Here is a 25011-nt window from a genome sequence, read left to right on the forward strand (position 1 = left end):
AGGAGAAATCATGCCAGAGATCTAAAAGAAGGATGACGAGGAGCCGATCTGTTAACCAGAGGGAAGAAATTGCTCCATTAGTCCAACACGCCTGCAAGCATTCCACAAGCCGATAATCTTTGTCCGAAGTGTGGCGAGTACAGCACCTCAGAAGCATCAAAAAAATATATTGCTGCCGTAAAGAGGGAAAGAAAAACCTGACATGGAAGTAAAGGGAACAGAAGTCCAATTCGAAGCCAAGTGCACAGTGGGTAGCAGCTATGTTGATCCGTTTGTTAAATTTTCTTGAGCTTTTAAGAGAACTTTTATTAGTGGACTGTAAAGCAGAGGCTGATCTAAGTAGGCATATTTAACAGTTGATTATAAGGTAATTAATGGTCAGGAATTTCTAGTTGAAATAAGTAATAGTGTAACTGTTTGCTGAATTGGTGAAACTTGCCTATAGAATATTTCCAGCATAGAAAGGAAGGAGCAATTGTGTGTAAAAGATATTGTTTATGTGTTCAATGAATAAGAGTTAGCAATTAAGTAATAAGTACCATTGCTCAATATAAATGATTTATGTTATATTAAGAAAATTAGTTAAATATGTGGTATGATTTGTGAGTAAAATGCAGGAACTTAACTAATTTATTTATGCAGATTTGAATTGAGATGTTTTTTTTCTATTATTGCAAATGCAGTGTAAATTTGTCTTATGTGAATTAAAAGTTTGTTGTTTAATATTAAATAAGTGTCGCCTGATTATTAATTATTTGATGCACTGTTCCGAAAAAATATTAGAACCTATTAGCAGGAACCCAGGAGAAAGAATAGATAATAGACCACGACTGCAGAGATATTAATTAATCAGGGGGTTGAGGGTAAATAGAAAACTACTGGACGCATGTTACAATTCTTGTTAATAGAAAACTAACATCAGTAGCGTAGCTTTTAAACAAATAAATTTTCTGGTGTTCGAAGAATAAGAAGGCAAGTGCAGAAGGCAGTTTAGCGTAAGGAGATATATACGAGATTTAAGAGTGATAAGAAAAGTGAATTAATGTATAAGAGAAAAGAGAGATATATAAAAGATAAAGTAAAATATAAAAAAGAGAGAATAATAAAGTAAAAATAAAAAAATAAATAGACCCCCGTTTAGAATGGCGCAGTTCCGACAGGATTAAAACCGCCATCATTTACAATACCCCAACAGTGATCAATGAGAAGACATTTCTGGATAGCAAAACAGGTTTGCAGAACTCAACAACTCTCCTTAATGATTTGGCTTTAGCATTTTTTTCTCTTTACCATGTTGAAATTGAATTGAAAGTATGGCAATTTGATAGTGTTTACAGATATTCAAAAGAATGTGAAAGTAGTACTAAATGCAGAAAACATATTTCCAAAGTCTTTCCAAAGCTTGTATGAATCATGAAACAAGCATATTTTGGCTTATTTGAATTCATTGTACTTTTTTCCTGCAATTAGTAAATACAGTAGAATAAAGAATTTCAAAAGCAAACTACACATATAATTAGCACTGTGATTAATCATACAGATAGTGAACAGTATTGCATTTATCAATAATTTAAGTAAGAGATGAGTCTTATTTTTGAGTATGATCATCAATTAAACTGATTCATCATCCATTATTTATTTATTTTTTTTTTTTTATTATTATGCACATTCTTAGCTCTTCCAAGAATGTCAAAATTATTTATACAGCAATAATTTTTAGGTTTTAGTTGCCCATTCTTCAAATTAGCCAAAAAATTATAGCTAAAATTTATGGTACAGTAGACTCTCACTAGAGCAAACTCATTTGGTATAAAAACTGCTTTAAAAGTCCCAAGTAAAGCCCCGACAGGTACAATGCTAGACTAAAAGAAATTCGCTATAGCAAATTATCCACTCCAGTTTGCTATCCATTCATGAATAAGAAACTATTCATGCAGTTCCTATGAGTCTGCTATAGTGAGTCACTGTAAATTATCAATATAATCTCATAATTAAACCCAGGGACATTTTCTGAAAATATATTTGTCCTGGAATTTTTCTCTATATTAAAAGAAAAAAAAAAAAACAGCAGCTAAACAAACAATGAAATGAAGGAGAAAATATACTGCTTAGAAAGAAAGACGATTCTATGTTAAATTATTATAAAATACCAAAATTATTCTGTGTCTACTCACTTTTGATAATGAACAAGACATATTTAAAAAAAAAAAAAATGCACGATTTCTTTTTGTACAACAATCCTTATTAAACAACCCTGAACATGTGAAAAAGAGAGAGGGGATACTCATTTTTAGCTTCTCAAAAAAGATGAAATATTTGTATTCATTTCTGCTATATACGATACTTTGAACTAACATAGTTATCTTTTTTTTTTATCCCGAATATTTTTGCCTTTGTTTCATACACTTTAATTCTTTAAATAAAGTACATGTAATTTTTTTTAAGATATCCAGTCCAGTTAATGCAATGATTGAGGCAATCTTCTAAAATCAAACTTTCATATATTTCCTCCTTGCTTAAATTTTAATCAAAACTTCTTCAAATCAAATGGTTATTTTTGCATTTTCCTCTGGTTATTCATTCTTTATGACAATAAAACATTCTTCCCTCTAAAATAATGTATTAGACATATTTTTGCAATGTTACTTACATTTACCTCACTTAATGAGAATAACAAACAAAGAATAAGGATTGCACCATTTTTCTTTTAATCGTTTATATACCACCACATTGCTTGAAATGAATTTTGTTATATGATACAATGATAATACAACACAGTTAAAGAGTTCATTGCTAACTTCCTGTTAGTAATATTAGGAGTAACTAAGTGCTCCAGCTGGATAACTAGAAAAGACTTCTATATAAGCTTTAAGGATTATGAAGATTATCCTGTTTAGTAGGTATCCCCTTGGAAATAACTCTATAAGACTCAAGCTGGTAATTTGGAATGGGTCTTAGCCAACCAAATTTATTTTGTTCGGGCTTCAACTAAAATATGAAATGTGACATGTAATGCACTATTATAGACACAGACAGTAAATGCAAAAACTGCTAACACTATAAATTATCTGTGTATAGTGCAATAATTTTCAATCTGATTAGGACAGAAGAATGAAATTATTTCTGCAAATCTATTCGTTATAAAGTAATATTACAACTGCGAAAACAATCATACAATCTAAACTCCCAGCCAATGTTGTGTACTACATAAGCATACTGTTAATCACTGGGCTGCACAGCAGGTAACTCTACAATGTCAACACTTCACAAACTGTCTGAAAGTGGCATGATATCTAGAGTTCTAATTAAAATCTAAGCTGATGTTTCTCCATACTGAAATCTCTTCATCTCAATTAAAAATAACAATTTCAAGTTTCTTCTGAATTAGAATTAAATGAATACAATTACCTATTAACACAGTAAGTTATTATAGCAAACAATGCATTATAGTGAGATCATTCACTATAACATATTAGCATCAATTTATGATGCTAGACGAAAATTAAAAAAAAAAAAAAAATACTGTTATCTAGCGAACATGAACATATTTGAATGCTTGAAGTCTGTCAGTAGGAAATTTATTTTCTTTGAATGTATTTTATTAATAAATGATATTTTGGCTCGTACACTAACATTCTCCTTGAATCAAAATGGAGACAACAAAGGTCACCTACAGGCAAACTGTCCTTCAAATAAAATTTATAAACATTCTCTTCTCAAATACTTTAAATACCATCCCAAGGTTTAAAAAACACACATTAAAATCTACCAGCCAGAATGATTAATAAAAAACAATTTGACCATAATATGGTTAGTGAGATTAAAAATCTACTTGCCACTACCCTACATTAACTCAACAGTTGCAATTGGGCAAGTGTTTCTCAAATCCTGATATCATCTCTGTACAAGGAAATTACTAATTTTCTTATTCTCAATAAATGCTTACTTAAAAGATGCAAGATGACAGATACTATACACAAATTCTCTCTCTCTCTCTCTCAATATTAAGAAATACACCTTTTGAAATGACATCTGGAATATCTAGGGATGATATTCTTTCAGAGAGATGCTACCAAACTAAAACTTTTAACTACGTTATTAGTAAGCACACACACAAGATAGAAATGATATTAGAAGAAGAAAGAAGTCTTCTTACTCATCCAAATATGATGAATTACAGAATTCAGAAACCAAAAAAAAGGTTATTCTTATTTCAAACATATATCACGAAAGCAGCATGCATCAATATAACCAATACCAGTGACATAAAGCTATACATATAAATTAGCAAAATTTAGAGTTATGGCTGCTATTTATTTAAATAAGAAAGTTCATTAAACAAAAATTAAAGCACTAAAATGAAGAAAGCATGTAGCAAATATAATGAAGGATTAGAAAAACGGTACACATGAATGGAACATCAGAGCAAAAGTTATTACTAGTAACCAAGTTTTATAAGAATTTGTCTATGCTATGCCACTGTTTTAAGCCTATACTCCAAGACGATGAATTGTTATATGTAGAACTTCTCCCCTCAAGAGTATTGTTAATGAGTTGGTGAACATTAAAAATGTAGTTACATCCCATTGCTGAATGTAAAAGATGGTGTGTTGAGAGTAAAATAAGGATGGATATAATTATCCAGAATATCCAACCTATTGCAATGGGATTACAAGTTTGTTTTCTAACAAAATAGTGTTAAGAAGGAAAAGCATTTCCAGTGTTCTCCTAATCCTTATAGTTATCAGAAGGTTAATCTGAGAGAGAAGAATATAAAAAAGTTAATAAGTACTGCATGTGTGTGTGTGTGTGTGTACACACACACACACACACACACACAAACTGTACTTATTAACAGAGGCAGTACAATAGAGTTCTCATGGAAATCACTGCAAGACAATGAACACACATTAATGTGCACAGGTAAACAACTAAGAATTTTCATGATTGACTTGGTAAGATCTTGTGAATATATTAATGACTCCTGCTCTAGAAAATCATTCCTTCCCACTTGTATATCATTATTCCTTACATCTAAAGTAGTAATTTAAGTAACTTGCTCTTTTAGGTTCAATTATTATCTAACATATTCTGAAGAAATTAAAGATTGCACACATTTAGAAAAAAAATCATTTAAGAGCATTTTTTTTAAACTAAAGATTTTACCCAATTACTAAACAGATAAATGCCAAAAGACGAATAGCAAAATTCTCATGTAGGTGCTAGATCATTTGAAAATACTCACCACAATCTGCATAACCTTAACTAGAAAAGAAGTAATGAAAGAAGAAGCTGAGAGCAACTGAAAGGAATTAGTAATTATAACACAATTTACGTATACCAGACATAAATATATTGCATTTTAAAGAAAATCAAAATTGTTAACCTTAGTCATTTTGTTATCAGGAAGTTCTTTTGTATGTTTACAAACAATCAGGAAAAATTCTACAGATAATCTTCAATATTTATATAAACAAAATATATGTATATTCCTGTACAAATCTGTAAGACAGTGTTATTAGTCATTATATTATGTAACTTATTTATTAAATCTTCCAAACAGTTTCTTAAAAGAATAGAATCTCCAGCCTTTACACATATTACACTTATTAAGCAGTTTACACTTTTAGTGATGAATGCTTACAAAAAAGATAGATTCTTAATAGCTGCTAAATCTTTATATATGAAGCACTGGTTTAATACTATAATGAAATGCTATGGCCTATACATGACTAAAATATGATATATGTATTCCCACATCAACAAAATTTAACTTCCTGGTGTGTCCACTCCAGCCTTCTGATCTAATTTACTTTTGTTGTTCTTCACCATGTAAATGAAGAATGTAATAGCTTCTTTTTCCATTACCGGAATAGTCTTAAAATGCCTTGATAAAGTCTGCAGTGAAAGAAAAGTATGATAGCTCAAAAATAAAACATTTGGTAAAAAATTAAATGAATATACAAAATAAATAGCTGTTACAAAAAATAAGGTAAAAGGACTTTTATATATTTTTTTTTTAAACATCAATCCCATCCATAAAAGGACATACATCCATGCCCATAGTGGGATTTGCATTACAGCCTGTTGGATACAGAGTAGGTATACCTATCCACTTAGCCAAACAGGCTGGCAAATGCATCTGTCATATACACAAGATGCATGCTTGCCATGAGTCAGCTTTTGTAACACATCACTTTTACAAAGTCATCATTTGTACTAATGTTGTGATACTAAAGGATTTATACCAGCATACAGAAATTCTCATAAGTGTATTTAACAAGGAAATCATAGTGAGTTGCATATCACTGCTGGTTATAAACAGCCTCCTTCAATGGCTGAAAATCAAAGATCTAGTTCAAACACCAGAACATCCCAGGTGTAGCTATAAATACTTGTGTCATTGGTAGTGCATAGAGGGTTATCATGCAGCATGACATTCTCATGCAGAAACTTATCCACCATATTATGATCTCACAATACTATTGCAATGATCTCAGTGGTGGCAATACAGTGAATTCTTTTGCATGAGAAGATAAACATGGTGATTTCATACACATTTTTTTCTCTTCAGTGTTCCCTATAGTCAAGTTGCTTGTGGGTGATGCTGTGCACACTATATGGAATGCTAATCTCTTGAGCAATAATATCACTGTTTAATGCATATGCATAAAAGACAATTATTTATAGTAGATGTACTTAGGAATCTAGTTTGCTACTTGCATTTGATACTACCTGCTGCAGTATTCAATGTAACGCCTTTTCTTAGCAGATGCTTACACCAAAATCCCTTATTCAGCACAAAATTTGCTCTAAATGCATCTACCAAACAGAAATAAATCTCTATACCCTGCTACACAACACTACATATAGCATTTCTCAGGTCTTGCCATCTTGGTATAATCATATGATACCCACACAAATATCATTTGTCTCGTGTCAGCTATTCAATCCCATGACAAATGTTTCTGTGTGACGTGCTGTTACTTTATTTTCTGAAACATCCTCGCAGAAGAGACAAACTATTCTGCATTTTCTCAATAATACACAACAGCTGACTCAAAATATATCTGTTATAATTCTGAGTGAGTTATTCTCATACTGCACTCAAAACTTACATTCTGTTTAAAATGAAACACACTGAAATACTTTAATATAATATGCATCTGAACACATTACTCTGAAAAACATAAATGCTAATAGAATACTGTGGATTAAATATTACAAAAAGAGTGATGACAAAATTCTGGAGCACTATAAACAGCAGGCTGAGAGAGAGAGAGATGGTTATCATGAGAGAGGCAACAGATTATGAAAAATTAGGTAGCTGAACAAACTAAAGAAAATCAGATAATTTTATTGCAATGCAGCAAGTAAAAGGAAGAATAACCTTAGTCACAAGAAACCAGTGAATTGTTAAGTGTTCATTTTAACTAGGCATATATTCTAGGCAGATCCATTAGTTCTGTGGATGTCAGGGAGAAACTAGACAAAAGAACAGAGAGAGAGAGAGAGAGAGAGATGAGCTAGAAGTATTAAAGCTGCTGCAAGAGCGACTCAAATGCAGCAGATGGACTGGATGAAACATCAGAACAGATGCCAAAGAAATGTGAAAAGAGTTAGCCATACACCTGATTAAGTTAATCAACTTAGTTTCAGCACATACAAGATTCCTAACAACAGAAAGGAGATCAAGAAAATTTCATTATACAAGAGTGGATATAGGATATTAATACAGATGTAGGATATCTGCTATTTAGCGAAATCAGATTATCTTACATTTAATTTTTAGCAATGGCTGATTTAGAAAACTATGAATTAATAAGGAAAGGAAAGGATAAGTTTTAGTTTTCTTATATATGAAAATATTCATATTTTCACTAAATGTATAATGATAATGCATTATTCCTTGTAATTAAAAATTTCTTGATCAGTTTTTTTCTAAAAGAAATTTGTGTATAGTTCACCTATCATAACTCATTTAACTGAGATAGTTATTGGTAAAAAGATCTCACGTCAAATTTAGATTTAATTATGCAACTTAAAAACTTTCAGAATAAAATATTGAACTTTCTGATGAGCACTTTTCATGCCAGTAAAGAGTGTAGTCTTGTTTTATACAAGTTTGATAATTTTGTTCTCATTTCACCACAAAATTACTTGCCATGCTAAGCAGTAGTGCACTTGCACAAAGTTTGCATTTATGAATAGAAAATTGATATAGTGAGAGAGAGAAAAAAGTAGTTGTTGATTAGAACAGAACAGGTTCTGAAAGTTGGAAGTTTAGGGAAGAAATAAAATTTAAAAGAAAGGACATTTCTGTAGTCAAAAAAGCTGGAAAAGATCATTATGAGGGAAACAAATCAAATTAATGGATGAAATTTCTTTCAAAGAAAGCTAAGTTGAAGTATAGATAAAATTACTAAGAAGAATTACATAGTCTTATAAGAAAGATTCCAGTAATTGGACCACATGTTTATTAAGATAAATAACAATAAAAAACAAACCCGACAAGTTTTGTAAGTCGTTTGACTTACATCTTCAGGGATTACCTTTAATCCCTGAAGTTTAAACATAAATAAAAGTTTAAACACAAGAAATGAGAAATTACTAGAAATAGTTCATTCTATGCAGTTGTAGCAGTTCATTAAATTAAATATCTGAATACAGATTCAGTGCAATGCTAAGTTTGAACAATGAATATGCTGTCACGTTCTATTGTTCACGTTCACATTGTCCGAGGTCTGACTTGGGTATATTTTTTTATCAATGCTGACCAAATTTGGTGTAGAATTAGGCCCTGGTTTTTGTTGCATTGCGTTGGAATTCTAAGCATGTTTGCAGCTTCTTTAAATTTCCTTATGTAAAAGTTTTTTTTCAATGTAAGACATGTTTGCTTTTTGCCAGAGTAGATTATGGCCAGTGGACGTTGTATGATATGCTAGGCCTGATTTGTGTTCTCTTCTTTTTTGCACGTCTTTTTGGTATTCGTTCATATGAATTTCCCCTGATCTTCCCGTCTGGCTTACGTAGGAGATGCCACAGGAACAATGAATTTTATAAACACCTGGTTTTTTTAAGGGATGATGTGGAGGTTTTTGGGAGATGTAGCAATCTTGAAATTTTTTCCAGTGGTAGAAAAGCAACTTTGATGTTATGTTTGTTTAGTAATTTGGCCATTTTGTCTGTAATATTCTTGATGTATAGAAGAAGCTTGATTGCATTCTTGAAATCTTGCTTTTGTGAGATGCTTGAAGGAGGTGTATTGAGGATTTTTTTGATTGTCTTAGATTCATAACCATTTTTTTTTTTTTTTTAAGGATCTGTGTTAAATATTATAATTCTTCATTTCTCTGTTTTTCTGTGCTGGAAATATAAGCTCTGTCCCTCAAGGTTTTTATTAAACCTATATTTTGCCTCATACCACCACCACCACCACCAGGAGTGGTAGTGGTGTGAGGCAAAATATAGGTTTAATAAAAACCTTGAGGGACAGAGAGGGGTGGTGGTGGTGGTGATGTGAGGCTGCATTAAGAAATCTTCCTGTGTTGGTGGGTTTTCTATAGATGGAGAAGGATAATTTATTATCTTTTTCATTGACTTCTATTAGGATATCAAGAAAGGGAAGTTTTTTGTGTTCTTCTTGTTTCAAAGTAAATTTTATGTTGTGTATATTATTCAGGTAATCTTTGAAAGCAACGAGTTCCTTTGTTGTTCCTGGCCATATGATGAAAATATCGTCTACATAGAGTAGCCAAATTTTCGATTTTTATGATAATTATTGAAAGCATTATTTTCAAAATTTTCCATTCCAATGCAACAAAAACCAAGGCCTAATTCTACACCAAGTTTGGTCAGCATTGATAAAAAATATATCAGACCTCGGACAATGTGAACGTGAACAACAGAACATGACAGCATCCAGCATTGTTCAAACTTAGCATTGCACTGAATCTGCGTTCGGATATTTAATTTAATGAACAGTTAGATGGCCAAAACTGCATAGAATGAACTATTTTGAGTAATTTCTCATTCCTTGTGTTTAAACTTTTAGTTAGCTTTAACCCCTGAAGATGTAAGTCAAATGACTTACGAAACTTGTCGGGTTTGTTTTTTATCGTTATTTATCTTAATAAACATGTGGTCCAATTACCGGAATCTTTCTTATGAACTGTTAAACCACAGAAACCTACGCCTACAATTACATAGTCTGTCCTGAAGTAACAATCAATTTCTTTTGATACACTAAGCAGCAACATACAAAAGAAACTGGTACAACATGGGTTGTTCTAATTAAACATTTTGAATAAAAAACAGATGAACTTTTTTTGTGTGTGTGCAAAGATAAGGAATGAAGTGCCATGGCTTAGTTGGTTAAAGCGCCTATCTAGCTGTCTTAGTTTGAATCCCACCAGTGACTGAAAAATACCTGAGGTGATTGCTATGCAATCACCTCAGGTATTTTGTTCAGGTACGATGTCATATTTTGTCAGGTATGATGTTCATAAATTGCAATACAGAAAATACTGTATTGCAATTTATGAACATCGTGTTCCCATAAGAGACGAATGGTAAAAATGTTTTATATTTATACCAATCTTTAGTTTCATATATTACAATTCATGATATCACCAGTAAACTTCATTAGAATTTAAATAAATAAAAAAAATATTTTTTTCCCCTATCAAACACATTTATTAAATACAAATATTTATATGCCAAGTATGTTAATATGCTAACATATTAATATGTTAAAATGCCAAAGCATATGAGAACACTACATGTATCTAATGTAATGTAACTGCAGGAGCTAGATGATCATTTGACGATGTTTTCAGTGCCAAATTCAAAGAGTCAAATTTTATACCCAGAATATAAAATGACCCCTGGTTTTAACAATTTTCTTCAAATATCTTAAATGCCAACATACAAAGTAATCCATAATGATGTCTCTAATTGGTAGGCAATTATGCTCTGGATTTTGGATTGGACAGTGTAAAAGACAGCCTGAATTAGACACTACAAATCTAGTTAAATATTAACTCATACCAATGTTCACCCACAAAAGTTATGGTTTTGTATAACTATTTTATTATACAGTTATGTTCACCATAGCAAAATTGGTGAGAACCAAAGAAACAGTTTGTTATAATAAATTTCCGTTTCAATAGTTGATGCCACTTGGTCATGATTTTTCAGTAGTAGTTTGTTAGTGAGTGAACTAGTTATATAGAGACCCAACTGTAGAAACTGAAAGTTTCGTAAGTTGACCATAGAGCTTGCAGGAATGCATTCCTCAGCATCCCTGAGTTGCCTTAGTGTGGACTACTTAAAAGATAAGGCACTGCCCAAGAATCTATGTATTCGTCTTTTATTAGTCCATTTTGATAAGGTTTCACTGGCCTGAAAGCTGTTTGGAACTGGTTCGTTCTCTTCAGAGACCAGGCAGAAACCTTAAGAGAGCAAAAACTCACATTCGGTACTAAGGAACTTGAAATGTCAGAGAAATAAGCGAACTTTTGTTGGCACATAAAAGTAATTACTAAAATAAAGAGCCAAAAGGCTTCAGATCGGTGATGCAAAATCCAAGTAAGTAGTCCACACCAAGGCAACTCAGGGATGTCAAGGAATGTATTCCCTCAAGCTCTCTGGTCAACTTATGAAACTTTCATAGTTTCTACATCCGGCTTTGAAATAATGCTGGATCTAATATCCACTTTGCTTATGCAATTGTGAAACATTGAACTGAAGAACTCTTTTGGCTCTTTATTTTAGCAATTAGTATTACACACCGACTGAGAGTTTGCTTACGAAAAATACATTTCTCTAACATTTCAAGTTCCTTAGTGCTGAATGAAAGTTTTTGCTCTCTCTTGGTTTCTGTCTGGTCTCTGAAAAGAACCAACCAGTTCGAAACAGCTGTCAGGCTAGTGAAACCTTATGAAAATGGACTAATTAAAGGCGAATGTAAAATGCTTAGGCAGCATCCATGTCTTTTAAGCAGTCCACACTAAGGCAACTCAGGGATGCCAAGGAATCTATTCCTGCAAGCTCTCTGGTCAACTTACAAAACTTTCATTAGTTTCTACTTTCGACTTTGAAATAATGCTGAATCTAATATCAACTTTGCTTCACTGAACTGAAGCCTTCTGGCTCTTTATTTTAGTAATTCATTATACTGAGATTTCCTGTGTAGCAAAAAAATATAGGAATTATACAGAAGAGCCTCGTAATCAAAAGAAATCAAATTCATGATATATATATCCTCATAGGAATATATATCAAGATATTATGATGGTACTACATAAAAAAGGTAGACCATTACTGACTTCTGATCAACAATTTTCTCCAAATTAATTTGTTATCTATCAAGACTCCAACATTATCATATCTTAAATTTCTGTCTTCTATGACACTTAGAAGACAGAAATATAAGCATCAATCAACCCACATCTTGGTCTTCCTGTGGGACTTGCTAATGCAGTCCCAAATGCTAACAATGACAAGTTCTTTCCTAATATCCTCATTTTTAATACAATATTGCCATTGATGCCATCTGTTCAACTAATCTATCTCAAAATGCTCATATCTATGGTCTCCAGTGTTTGATCAAGTGTTTTATTTCTAATCCAGCTCTCAGATTCATAAGTTAAAATTGGTTTGAACACTGTCTTGTATATAGCTAATTTAGTGTACTGAATTTCTTTCATATTCCATATAAATTTTTTCAACTGACTTTCTACCATACTAACTTTACTAATTCTGTTGTCTATTTCCATATTTAATTTGCCATCTTTACTAGAAATTGTGCTTAAATAGCTGAAATGTTTTACTTGTTCTATAGGTTCACACCATTCAGGATCCAGTTGATGTTTTCAATCTTTCTACCTATTTTCACTGTCTTTGTATTTTATTGCTGATTTTCATACCAAATGTATTACAACAGTTATTCAATTTAGTCAGGGAATCTTGTAGACTTGTACTGGATTTATTCAGAAGTAATACCATTTTCTTTCATAATGTGAGCCATACAGATAATGAATAACAGTGGAAATGTGTACCCATGTCGCACACCTGATTTAACACTGAACCATTTCCCCGTATCTCCTTCAATTCTAACTGCAGATTTACAACTCAAATAGACTATGTATTGCTTGATATAATCTCCCATTTACACCATATAACTGTATCATTTTCAAGAGCTTTCCTCTTGGCAACTTGTCATATTCCTTTTCCAGATCTATGAAATTTAAATACAAATGTTATAATTCCAAGATTTCTCAATTATTTGTCTTAAAATGAAAATCTGATTCTGACAACCTCTATTTGGCCTCAATCCAGCTTGTTCTTCACAAAGCTTCTCCTTCCATAATTTTTCTCATATATACTTGTACTAATATTACCAGAAACATTCAGTTTTATTTCTCTTTTTAGAGTGTTGGGTACTTCAATCATCCAGGATTTGATCCTCTCACCAGGCCTTTGTGAATTATGTAGTGCAACCACTGTAAAACTTTTATACCTCATATCTGAGCATTTCTGATTGAATTTCTTCTACTCCAGCTGCCTTTCCACATTTCTAGTTTTTGATGGCTTTTTTTTTATACCAAATGCTTTCAGTATTATAAAAATGCTTCAGTATTATAATCCAATTAATGCAGAGTTATAGCCCCTCACCAGTCATGTTCACTGGAAGTTTTTCTAGGAGACTGCTAAAAAGTTTTTTTTTTTCACCTCCATTCATGTACTGATATGTATTCCTGATTTACCAGACTTTCAAAATTATTATTGCAGACATCTAGAATATCTCCAATTTTCATGTCTTCTTTAATATATGGTAAATGCCTCTCTGGCTAACTCGATGTTTTCTTTAGGTTTTGCCACTGAATCTCCAAGGTTTGGTTGTTGTTTTCAAACTCTCATTTTTCTTAAGTGATGTTTGTGTATTTGAGTCTAGAGTTCATTTCTGAAAGTTGCTCAACTTTGATTCATTTTAAAACTTTCTTACACACTCATCTTTTCAATATGAAATTAAATTTTATCCTGTTCAAAACTAGATAGTGATCACTTCCTATTTCAAATCCTCTGTATACCTTGTATCCTGAACCAGTGGGAAAACATTGTTAACTATAACATAGTCAATGAGATGTTTCTTATTTCTTGCCTCTTCTCTCCATGTGAATTTGTACACATTTTATATTGGAACATGGTGTTAGTAATAACTAATCCATGTCTTGAACAGAAATCCAACAGGCATTTACCATTATTATTAGCTTTGCTTTTTTTTCCAAATTGTCCCAAAACATTTCTATATGTCTGGTAATCATTTCCTAAAAGAAAATGATTACCAGACATAAATTAATTACCAAATAGACATAAATAAATTACCAAAAAGGAAACGTTGATCCTTGTTGGAGATCTAAACAGAGGATCAACGTTTCCTTTTTGGTAGAACTGTCTGTAAGACCATAAGCACAAATAAGTCTCATCGTCCAACTCCATTCTGATATCTGTTCACATCACTCTACTTGATCATCACTATCTGTCCACACTATGCTACTCCATTTCCAAAAGAAATCAAATATTTCATCATACTGTCCCCAATTCTACCTAGAGACATAAGGTAACTTTGAATTCATGCATTAATAATATATTAACTGTATATGTACTCTTTTAGATGCAATTTTTATGCAAAGATTATATTTTTTATTTTATTTTGGCAATTTTTCTTTAAAAATGTATTGAAGCTAGTTTTATGTTTTCTTCAGAGGGATTCACAGGTATGTTTTTATTAAATGTGCCTAAAATAGTGTAAACAAAAATATTCATGAGTTTACAAAGTATTTTGATTCCTTTTCTGTTGTGAGAGAAGGAAGTTGGAAATGTTTATAAAAGCAAGTACTTACATCTGCAAGCTGTGCTTTATTCATACCAGGACGTGCTTGTATCTTATAATATCTTTTATATCGGCGAAGGGTGTTTACTTGTAACTGATATAAATCAACCTGAAAAAAAAAAAAAAAAAAAAAAAAAAAAAAAAACCATTAAGAACCATTTAATCAGTTTCACACTGAATTATGTAAATTTTCTTTATACCATAATAACCATTTACACAATGCTAAATCATTTTATTATTGAGCAAGAAATGAATATTGTATTTCTGAGAAAACAAAACAATTTTTGTAACATAATGAAGTTTAATTAATGATATAATTTCTGTTATGAAAACCATCTCATAACCACATTTTCAATTCCCTTTACACTCAGATAATATTAAGGCAAAGAAAACAGTTTGATAATCTACAAATACGTTTGGAAAGTATGACTAGAGCAGTGTGTGAGAGAGAGAGACTTCTAATTCTAATTTACACATTTTTTGTTGAGTCAAATGTACCACAGCAGGAAAAATCACTGCTGTGGAGAATACTTTCTCTAATGACTAGAAAGAAGACATTTCTGACAAAGATCCAGATGGTCACTCCTCCATAAAGCAATTTGTGACTGCGAGCGTGTATGTGCGCGCGCACATGCACACACTCAGGATAAATGTCTGACTGTGTGTTTATCAGCAATAATATTACTATTATTATTACCGGCAATTCCAAAGGGTCCTTAGACTCATCGAGGGGAGGCCCTAAACATGTCGAGAACTATTGAGCATTCGCACAGTATCTATCATACTTTGCTTTGAATTTATTCACAGTCATGGCACCCACAACAAACTCTGGCAGCGTATTCCACTCATTCACCACTCTCCAAGTAAAAAACCTAGTTCGAACAACTTTGCTAACTACACTCTTGTTCAGTTACCATGGATGGCCCCTTGTTTTCCCACCCCCACACCTATTCTGAAAAATTTCCTCTGAATTAATCTTGTAAAAACCCCTCAGTAATTTGAATGTCTCAATCATATCACTCCTTTTTCACATATCAACCAGTTTCTGCAACCCACAAATCTTCAACCTGTTCTCACAAGATTCATTCCATACACCAGCTATCATCTTGGTCACTCACCTGTAGATCCTATCTACCTCCTTCCCTTCACCAAGAAACACTGGTACCAAGATCTGTGCACAGCAGTCAAGATGGCATCTCATCAAGGCTCGATAAAGAGTAACAACAACCTGCTTGTCTCTGTTCATCAAAGTATTCTTCAGTAACCAAGTGATCTGATGAACTGCTTTAGCTACTTTTGCTATGTGCCCCTAAACTTTAGCTCCCTATCCACTAACACTCCCAAGTCTCTGGCTTCGTCAATTTCCAGGAGTATGGTTCCACCACTGTGATATACTGCTGATAATCTTTTCACCCCAAAACACATAACCTTACACTTTGCAACATTAAACTGACATCCATTCTCCTTAGCCTAGTCTGCCAATTATCTTGCAAAATTTTGACATCGTGTGTATTCACAATTTCTCTATCCAACTTTGCATCATCGGTAAATAACTGAAAAGTTCCTCTCAGATCCTTTCCTATATCATTAATGAACAAATTAAATAGCAGTGGTCCAAGAACAAGTGGTTGATGAAGAAATATCTCTGATCTCTTCATCAACCACTCTCCTATCCATCTCCATGTGCTGCAATTTACTGATAAGAATTCCATGTGCTGTCAAAGGCCTTAGCAAAGTCCAGCAGTATCACTGTAAACCCATTACCCTTATCCAATTCAGCCATCACTATATTATAAAACATGTGCAAGTTGCTGAAGCATGATCTACCCTTCACAAAACCATGCTGTTCCCCCATTCAGTTTCCCACTTCCATCTATCCATTAATGTATTTTGCTTTTGACCAACGTCTCTAATACTTTGACAATGACTCCTGATCGGTTGATAATTTTCAAGAGTAGTCTTGAAGCCTCCTTTATGCAATGGAACTATTTTCCCCTCTTTCCAACTCCTCGGGACTAACCCAGAGCTGAGACTTAGATTAAACAATATGGTCAAGCGCACTGACAATTCCTTTGCTGCCTCATGTAAGACTTGAGCTGGAATACCATCCAATCCCACAGATGTATTCACAGTAAGGTTCTGTAATATGCTATTCACCTCCATTTCATTCATTCACCTTAATTCCCCGTATAAGCCACTAGTTCTCTCATTCCTGCAAATATCACTGCCTGGATGATATACGCTTGCAAAGTGTTCATTTAGTAATTCTACTATTTCGATTGATTCAGTTACCTTCCTACCATCAGCATTCCTTAAAATCATTCTGCTGTATAAATTTTTTCTTTTACCTGCAACATATCGAAAGAACTGTTTGGGATTCTCTTTAGCCTGCAATGCTAACTTCCTTTCATAATCTGTTTTTGCTTTTCTTACCACACTAGTTGCCCTTCTGGATTGTGCCTCGTGCTGTTCATGTGCCTACAGGTAACCTTTCTCCTTAAATTTCCTCCAAAATTGTTCCTTTTTTTGCAGCTCCAGCTTAATGGCGTTATTCATCCATTTAACTCTCACTTGATTTACTCTCCTGACTCTAGATATGCAGTCAGGCATTACCTCCCTAAAACACTCCTTTACCACTTCCCATGCACTATCAACATCCAGTACTTGCAATTTTACATGCCATGGCTAATCCAAGCAATCTCCTAAGCCAGTCATACTTACCAGCCCAGTAATTCCACATATACATTGTCTTAACTGAAAATTTCACACATTTAGCCAACTCCCTGGCCAAGACCATATGATCACTCTCACCAATTATTGGCAACGTGGTCATATTCATTATAGACAAATTCTCAGATGTAATTAGTAGATCCAACACTCTTGAATCCATAGTATATTCCATTACATGCTGTCTCAGGTAATTATCCCTTAGTAACTGCATAAAATCCATTTTCTTCCTCCCACATATCCTCTCCTCTTTCCAATCTATGTTCCCATAGTTGAAATCCCCCATAATAATTACCTGTCCTCCACTCATTGAGTCTATTTGCAATGCATACTATCTTTATAATCTATTCCATCTCACACCAGATAGTCTCAAATGTGTTATTTTCACTGGCCTGCATTTGAACTTCTACTCTCTTTGGCTGCAGTTCATTGGCTATCATCAATAACACTTGTTCCCTTTTTCTCTCTATCCTTCCTGAACACCTATACCCTTCACATTCTATCCCACTGACTATATCATCTTCTGTTAGCCATTTCTCACTAATGCCAATAACCTTTGGCCAGGATGAGCCAACCAAGGCCAAAATTTCCTCCTGCTTGTTCCTAATGCTCCTGGCATTAATGTACATAAAGTGCAAAAGCCCCCAAGTCCCACCCCAATCTTGATGTCTTATACTAACTATCCCATTCTGACTTGTTGCTATTGGTACTAACTCAGGCATATTATACACATTCTTACACCCAACTGCCTCACTGATGTCTATATATCCATTTAGTGGATATGTGGACATCAGTGAGCTCTCCCCTTCCCAAAGCTCTAGTTTTCCTGATTCTGCACATCCACTTTCACTTCATTCAACAATTTTTCCAGTCTCTGAATACCAAATCCATTCAGATGCAAACCATCCTTCTTGTATAAGTCCTTTCACCCATCAAACTCACTCCACACCACTCCGCCTGCATAACCTATGCATAGAGTCATTCGCTATCATGGCCTTCCTTCTCAACTCTACTCTGTCATACCACATCAACAGATTCACTATCTTAACTCTCTCACTCTTTTCTTTTGCTACTTCCAGTAATTCTTTCAAGTCCTCTCTAATGCCATACTTTTCTCCTTTTAAATCATTCGTTCTGACCACTACAATCATTTCTTTAAGCCTATGCTTTTGTGCTCAAATAGCCTCACTTACACCATTAATTTTTGCACCAGGAAAGTACAATTTTGTCAAACTCTCATTGATCACACCTTTTATGATTAAATCGCCATATAACACTCACTCCTTAATTTTTCTTTCACTCCCAATCATGCCTTCATTTTTCTTATATTGCACTTGCTTCTTTTTGTTATTAGCTGATCCACTCGGTAGACATTTTTGCAATCACTTCAGCTGCTGCTTCACCCTATGTATCACTGTGTGCAACTGTGCTATCTTCCTCTTTGCAGCTAACTCTCCATTTTTTATATCAGCCAAACTGTTCTCTCGTTCTACACTTTTACTCTCACTTTCAACCATGTCACACATTTAATCTCACTCTCAATGCTATCTGATGTTACATCACAATTTTCAATCGTATCTGACTTTCATCCACTACATCAATCTTGTGACCTAAGACACCTCGTTTTCATGACATTTTTGGCACACTTTCCCACCACTATTGCTCTCAGAAAAAAGCACATTTCCACAGACATTGAGATGGATGAACTCCCTTTGATTAAATTCTTTAAATAATGATGACAACTTGGATGCCATGTGCCATGCTAAGTATCTTATCAAAATACTAAATTAACACTATTTAAAACAAAATTTTTAAGCTAAACTAATTAATTCTGCAATACACTCTAATTCTAGCACAATTTTTTAACTGATAATGCTATTTTTTTAAAAACTAAATAACTTATCTTTCGGAGCTCTTCAAACTGTGTTTGAAGACTGAAATATTTAACTAAGAATATGAGGAAATACTTGGATAACAATAAACAAATATCCTATTTAGAAAAATGCATTAACAGGCTATTTAAAATAATTTGCAGAAAGTTATAAATGAATATGGAAATGATAATTTCAAAACAATCCAAGAAATCACTTTCATTTAATGCAGTCTGACTTCTCATTTTAATGTAAACATGAGAGCAGCTTTTTTATTATTATTATTATTATTCAATCTTATTAAACAATGTCTGTCTGTGGCCTATAAACATTTACTTCCACCAATGTTATGAACTCTAAACAAGAATCATTAATAATACTGTACTTATGCAGAAAAATTTGGTAATTTAAATAAAAATATTTTTGAAAATCACATTATGCACATTACTAGCTAATAAATATAGCAGCAGCATGTCAAGTTCTAGAAATTAGCTGCACTATTATTAGCAATAACATAGTTACTGTTCATACTCATGTTGATTTCTCTACTTCTTTTCATAATGAGAATACTGTTTTACATTTTCCAATACTTCCTTTGATCTCATTGCAATAATTTGCACAAGAATAACTTTTATTATTTATTATTCCCTTTTTGTGTTTTTCAACCCTTAGTTCTCCAAGAAACATGCCAGCTGATTATCAGTCTTTTAAAATAAGAATTGAACCTGTTTACATCAGCAGTGTTCATTCATGGTGACAGATATTCTGAAAATAACCACACGAAATTATCTGTGCAGCTTGATTTTTCACTGTTTATTTCTTGACCAATTTTGCATTGGCATACTTCTTCAGGATAATAAATAGTTATACCATCATGCAGCTGAGTTTTATATAATCCACTGCTAATATTCTACATTGTACATACTAGCCTGCCAATGAAGATGACCTATTACTCTCAGGTTGAGAACTAAACATGGTAAATCCTTGAAAATGCATCTTTGAATCTTCAGATGTAATAACTTTATGCCATTTCTGTTTGTTGCAAGTGTACTTAAAGATCACCTTCATTTATAATGTGGAAAGCAATGTCACATGTTTCTTTCATTCTAAACATATTAACATGTTCTGTCATACACATTTCACTAGACTGGCTTGTTTGTCCTATGTAGCAAATATCACATAACCAATAGTAGTTTGGTGGCTGTAAAAATGTGGATAAGACTGTGCTATCTTTATTTCATAATGCTTCAGTATTATAATCCAATTAATGCAGAGTTATAGCCCCTCACCAGTCATGTTCACTGGAAGTTTTTCTAGGAGACTGCTAAAAAGTTTTTTTTTTCACCTCCATCTCTCAGGTTCATATTCATTTGTGCTAGGATTACACTGGTTCATCACTAGAAATACTGTAAGTCCCATTATGTAAGATTTTAATAACTTATTTTTTGTAACAGTAGTGGAAAGAGGTAACATGTGGCCATTTTTTTTTAAAATTTATTTTATTATATATTTATATTCCTTAGCAATAATTTCAGTGGATATAAGAAAATTCTTTGATAAGAAAAGAACAGAAGATGAAATTTCAAGAACTGCAGCTAGCACAAATGCTGAAAGCAATGCAAGTATTTCAGAACCAGCATCAAAACGAAGCTGAAATTTTTTTGGGAAAAAAAAAAAAAAAAACTTTGTCAAGAGTGGGAAGAAATATATTTAATTATATTAAATGGAAATGAAAAATACAGGGTGTTTCAAAAAGAATGTCCCAATTTGAAAATTGTTTCAAATTTGAATAACTGTACCACATTTTCATTATTAAATATAATTATTTGAAATTATATTTGGGGTGCTTAAGGGTCAAAGCTGTATAACTGAGAGGAGACCTCCACATAGCCTTTAAAGGAATGCGGAGAACCGACCAGGGCTTCTGACCTAATGTCCAATCCTCACCTTCTCGTGGTGCACCCTGTTGGGTATCTACTTTGATACTGAACGAACGAGGATGGGCTGGCAATTTGGGATTTAGCCGACCAAATTGTATTCTTATTGGTTAAACCAAAATAAAAAATGATGGTACAACATGACAAAATTTCATGCCGGCTGGGGCGTCGCCCGGTTAAACAAGGCCCCCGTTGTTTTTGCCAGGGAACCAGGGCGAACAGCGAAAAGTCAGCTACTGGAACAAATCTGAAAACAAACCCCAACTCAACATCACCAGAGTTAAAGATCGGTACTATCAACGTAAGAAGCCTGAATGGCAAAGAAATGGAGCTAGCTGAGGAATTAGATAAGTACCAGATCGACATAATAGGGGTGACTGAAACAAAAAAGACCAAAACTGGTGAGATCTTTCTGAGCAATAAATACAAAATGTTATATTCAGGCAATAACAATCAAGGAAAAGAAGGAGTAGCCATAGTATTCAACACAAAATACGAGGCTAATCTTCTTGAATGGCAGTCAGTCTCAAGTAGAGTAATGTGGGCAAATATGAGAATGGGGAACTGGACAATGAGACTTATTTGTGCCTATGGTCCCACAGAAGGCTCTACTAAGGTAGAAGTGGAGGAATTTTTTGAGGCTTTAGAAAAAGCAACTGACACAATGAAAAAGGAAAAGTTGGTCCTTGTTGGGGATCTAAATAGTAGAGTAGGAAATGATTGTGAGACATACAAAAATATTTTGGGAAAATTTGGAGAAAAGAGCAAAGCTAATAATAATGGCAAATATCTGTTGGATTTCTGCTCAGGACATGGACTGGTTATTACTAACACCATGTTCCAACATAAAAATGTGCACAAATTCACATGGAGAGAAGAGGCTAGGAATAAGAAAAGTCTCATTGACTATGTTATTGTTGATAGTGATGTTTTCTCCCTGGTGCAGGACACCAGAGTGTACAGAGGATTTGAAATTGGAAGTGATCACTATTTAGTCTTGAGCAGGATAAAATTGAATTTCATATTGAAAAGAATAACATGTAAGAAAGTTTGAAAGCGAATAAAAGTTGAGCAGCTCTCAGATGTAAACTGTAGACTAAAATACAGAAATATTATTGAAAAGAAAATGAAAGAGTTTGAGAACAGGAATCAAACCTTGGAGATTCAGTGGCAAACTCTGAAGGAAACATTGATTGAGTCTGCCAGAGAGGCATGTGGTGAGGTTGTGTGCAAAGATAAAAAAATCAGAACTCCCTGGTGGACACAGGAAGTTAAAGAGGCAGTGAAGGAAAAGAAGAAAGCATATCAAAAGTTCCTGGCAAATAAGTCAGCTTTTACTCTTACAGAATACAGAGACAAATGTAAGAAAGCTAAACAGTGTGTAAAACTAGCTAAACAAAAGTCATGGGAGGACTTTGGCAAGAATATAGAAAATAAATATCAAGAAGGTGGCAAAATATTCTGGAGGTTGTTGAAGAAGCTTAGGAATGGAGGAAAGAGTGCTGTAAAAGGAATTAGAGATGATAAAGGTGAAATGAAAACAGGAGAAAAAGATATCCTTGAAGTATGGAGTAATTACTTTGAAAAACTGCTAAATGAAACAAGCAGTGATGACAGCACAGTGATAAAAAACACTGACCAGGCATGCAGTCAGGAATGCATATCCATACTTGAAGTAGAAAAAGCCATCAAAGGCTTGAAATGTGGAAAGGCAGCAGGAGTAGATGATATTCGACCAGAAATGCTGAAGTATGGTGGTATAAGAGTCTTACAGTGGCTGCACTGCATAGTTCAGAAAGCCTGGACAGAGGGACGAATTCCTGATGATTGGAGTAGAGCTCTCATAGTACCCATATATAAAAAGGGAAATAAAACTGAATGTGAGAATTACAGAGGTATTTCCCTACTGAGTGTTCCTGGCAAGATCTATGCAAGTATACTTGAGAAACGGTTGAGAAGAATTGTGGAAGAAAAGCTTGGTGAAGAACAAGCTGGATTCAGGCCAAATAGAGGCTGTCAGGATCAGATCTTCACTTTACGACAAATAGTCGAGAAAGCATGGGAATATAACAAAGATCTGTATTTAAGTTTTGTTGATTTGGAAAAGGCATATGACAAGGTGCCAAGAGAGAAGCTATTCAATACGCTGCAGTTATATGGTGTCAATGGGGCATTATATCAAGCAATACTTAGTCTGTATTTGAGTTGTGAGTCAGCAGTTAGAATTGAAGGAAGTACAGGAAGATGGTTTAATGTTAAATCTGGTGTCAGACAAGGATGTACATTATCCCCTCTGTTATTCATTATCTATATGGATCACATTATGAAGGAATGTGGTATTAAACCTGATATCAAAATTGGAGATGTTAATGTCAGCTCTTTGCTTTATGCGGATGATGTTATACTTCTAAATAAATCCGCTACAAGTCTGCAAGATTCTCTGACTAAATTGAATAGCTGTTGTAATAGATATGGTATGAAGGTCAGCAATAAAAAGACAAAGACAATGAAAATAGGCAGAATCATTGAAAATGTCAACTGTGTTGTGAATGGAGAACCTGTGGAACAAGTAAAATATTTTAGCTACTTAGGCACAATTTTTACTGAAGATGGTAAACTAAATATAGAAATAGACAACAGAATCAGCAAAGCTGGTATCGTGGGAAGTCAATTGAATAAATTCATATGGAATAAGAAAGAAATTAGTCGGAACACTAAATTAGCTGTATACAAAACTGTGTTCAAACCAATTTTAACTTATGGATCTGAGAGCTGGGTCAGAAGTAAAACACTTGACCAAAGACTAGAGACCGCAGATATGAGAGTCCTGAGAAAGATTAGAGGTGTGAACAGATGGCATCAATGGCAATATCATATTAAAAATGAGGATATTAGGAAAGAACTTGACATTGTCAGCATCCAGGAATGCGTTAGCAGAGCTAATCTCAGATGGTATGGTCACTTAAATAGAATGGGAGAGGAAAGATTAGCAAAACAAGTGTTCTCTGCCAGGTTGGCAGGAAAACGACCCAGAGGAAGACCAAGATATAGGTGGATTGATACGGTACAAAGTGCCTTAGATGATAGAAATATAAGATCTGATAATGTTGGAGTCTTGACAAGTAACAGACTGATTTGGAGGAAAATTGTAGATAGGAAGTTAGTAATGATGTAATTTTTTCATGTAGTACTGTCATATCCTGTACACCCCTTGAGGGTACATGGCAGGAATTTGATGATGATGATGATGATAATTATTTGAAATCAGAACATTCTTTTTTGAAACACCCTGTATTTTAACCAAGGGCACCCATACAGTTTGTAAAATGACTATTCATCATATTAAATCCTACACTAGTGTCATTACAACACCTATGAAGCAGAAGTTGAGAAAAATCAATTTCACTTTTATGCCAAAAACTTATAAAAAAAATTGAAAAGGATATATTTCTAAATAACTTAGGGAATTGAAACAACATAGATCCGAATATAAATTAAATTATACTTTAATAGATATTTCGGCAATGTCACATTGCTATTATCTAAAGGAACTTACAAAAAGGCAGGTGCACACAGGCAA

General features: G+C 33.5%; 1 protein-coding gene across 2 annotated transcripts in view; it reads right to left on the bottom strand.

The window, feature by feature from the left end:
- Positions 1-3562: 3562 nt before the first annotated feature.
- Positions 3563-25011, bottom strand: part of Sap30 (SIN3-associated polypeptide 30) — a 96814-nt gene continuing 75365 nt past the window's right edge. For both annotated transcript variants that reach the window (XM_090407013.1, XM_090407022.1), the window contains exons 4-5: positions 14907-15005; positions 3563-5898 (exon numbers count right to left, since the gene is read on the bottom strand). In XM_090407013.1, the coding sequence (XP_090263139.1) occupies positions 5770-5898; positions 14907-15005 (228 nt within the window). In that variant the 3' untranslated portion in view covers positions 3563-5769. The remainder of the gene's footprint in view (positions 5899-14906; positions 15006-25011) is intronic.

Source organism: Typopeltis vanoorti, chromosome 2 (genome assembly GCF_054136105.1).
Source record: "Typopeltis vanoorti isolate ZY-2024b chromosome 2, IOZ_Tvanoo_1.0, whole genome shotgun sequence".
Classification (NCBI taxonomy): domain Eukaryota; kingdom Metazoa; phylum Arthropoda; class Arachnida; order Uropygi; family Thelyphonidae; genus Typopeltis; species Typopeltis vanoorti.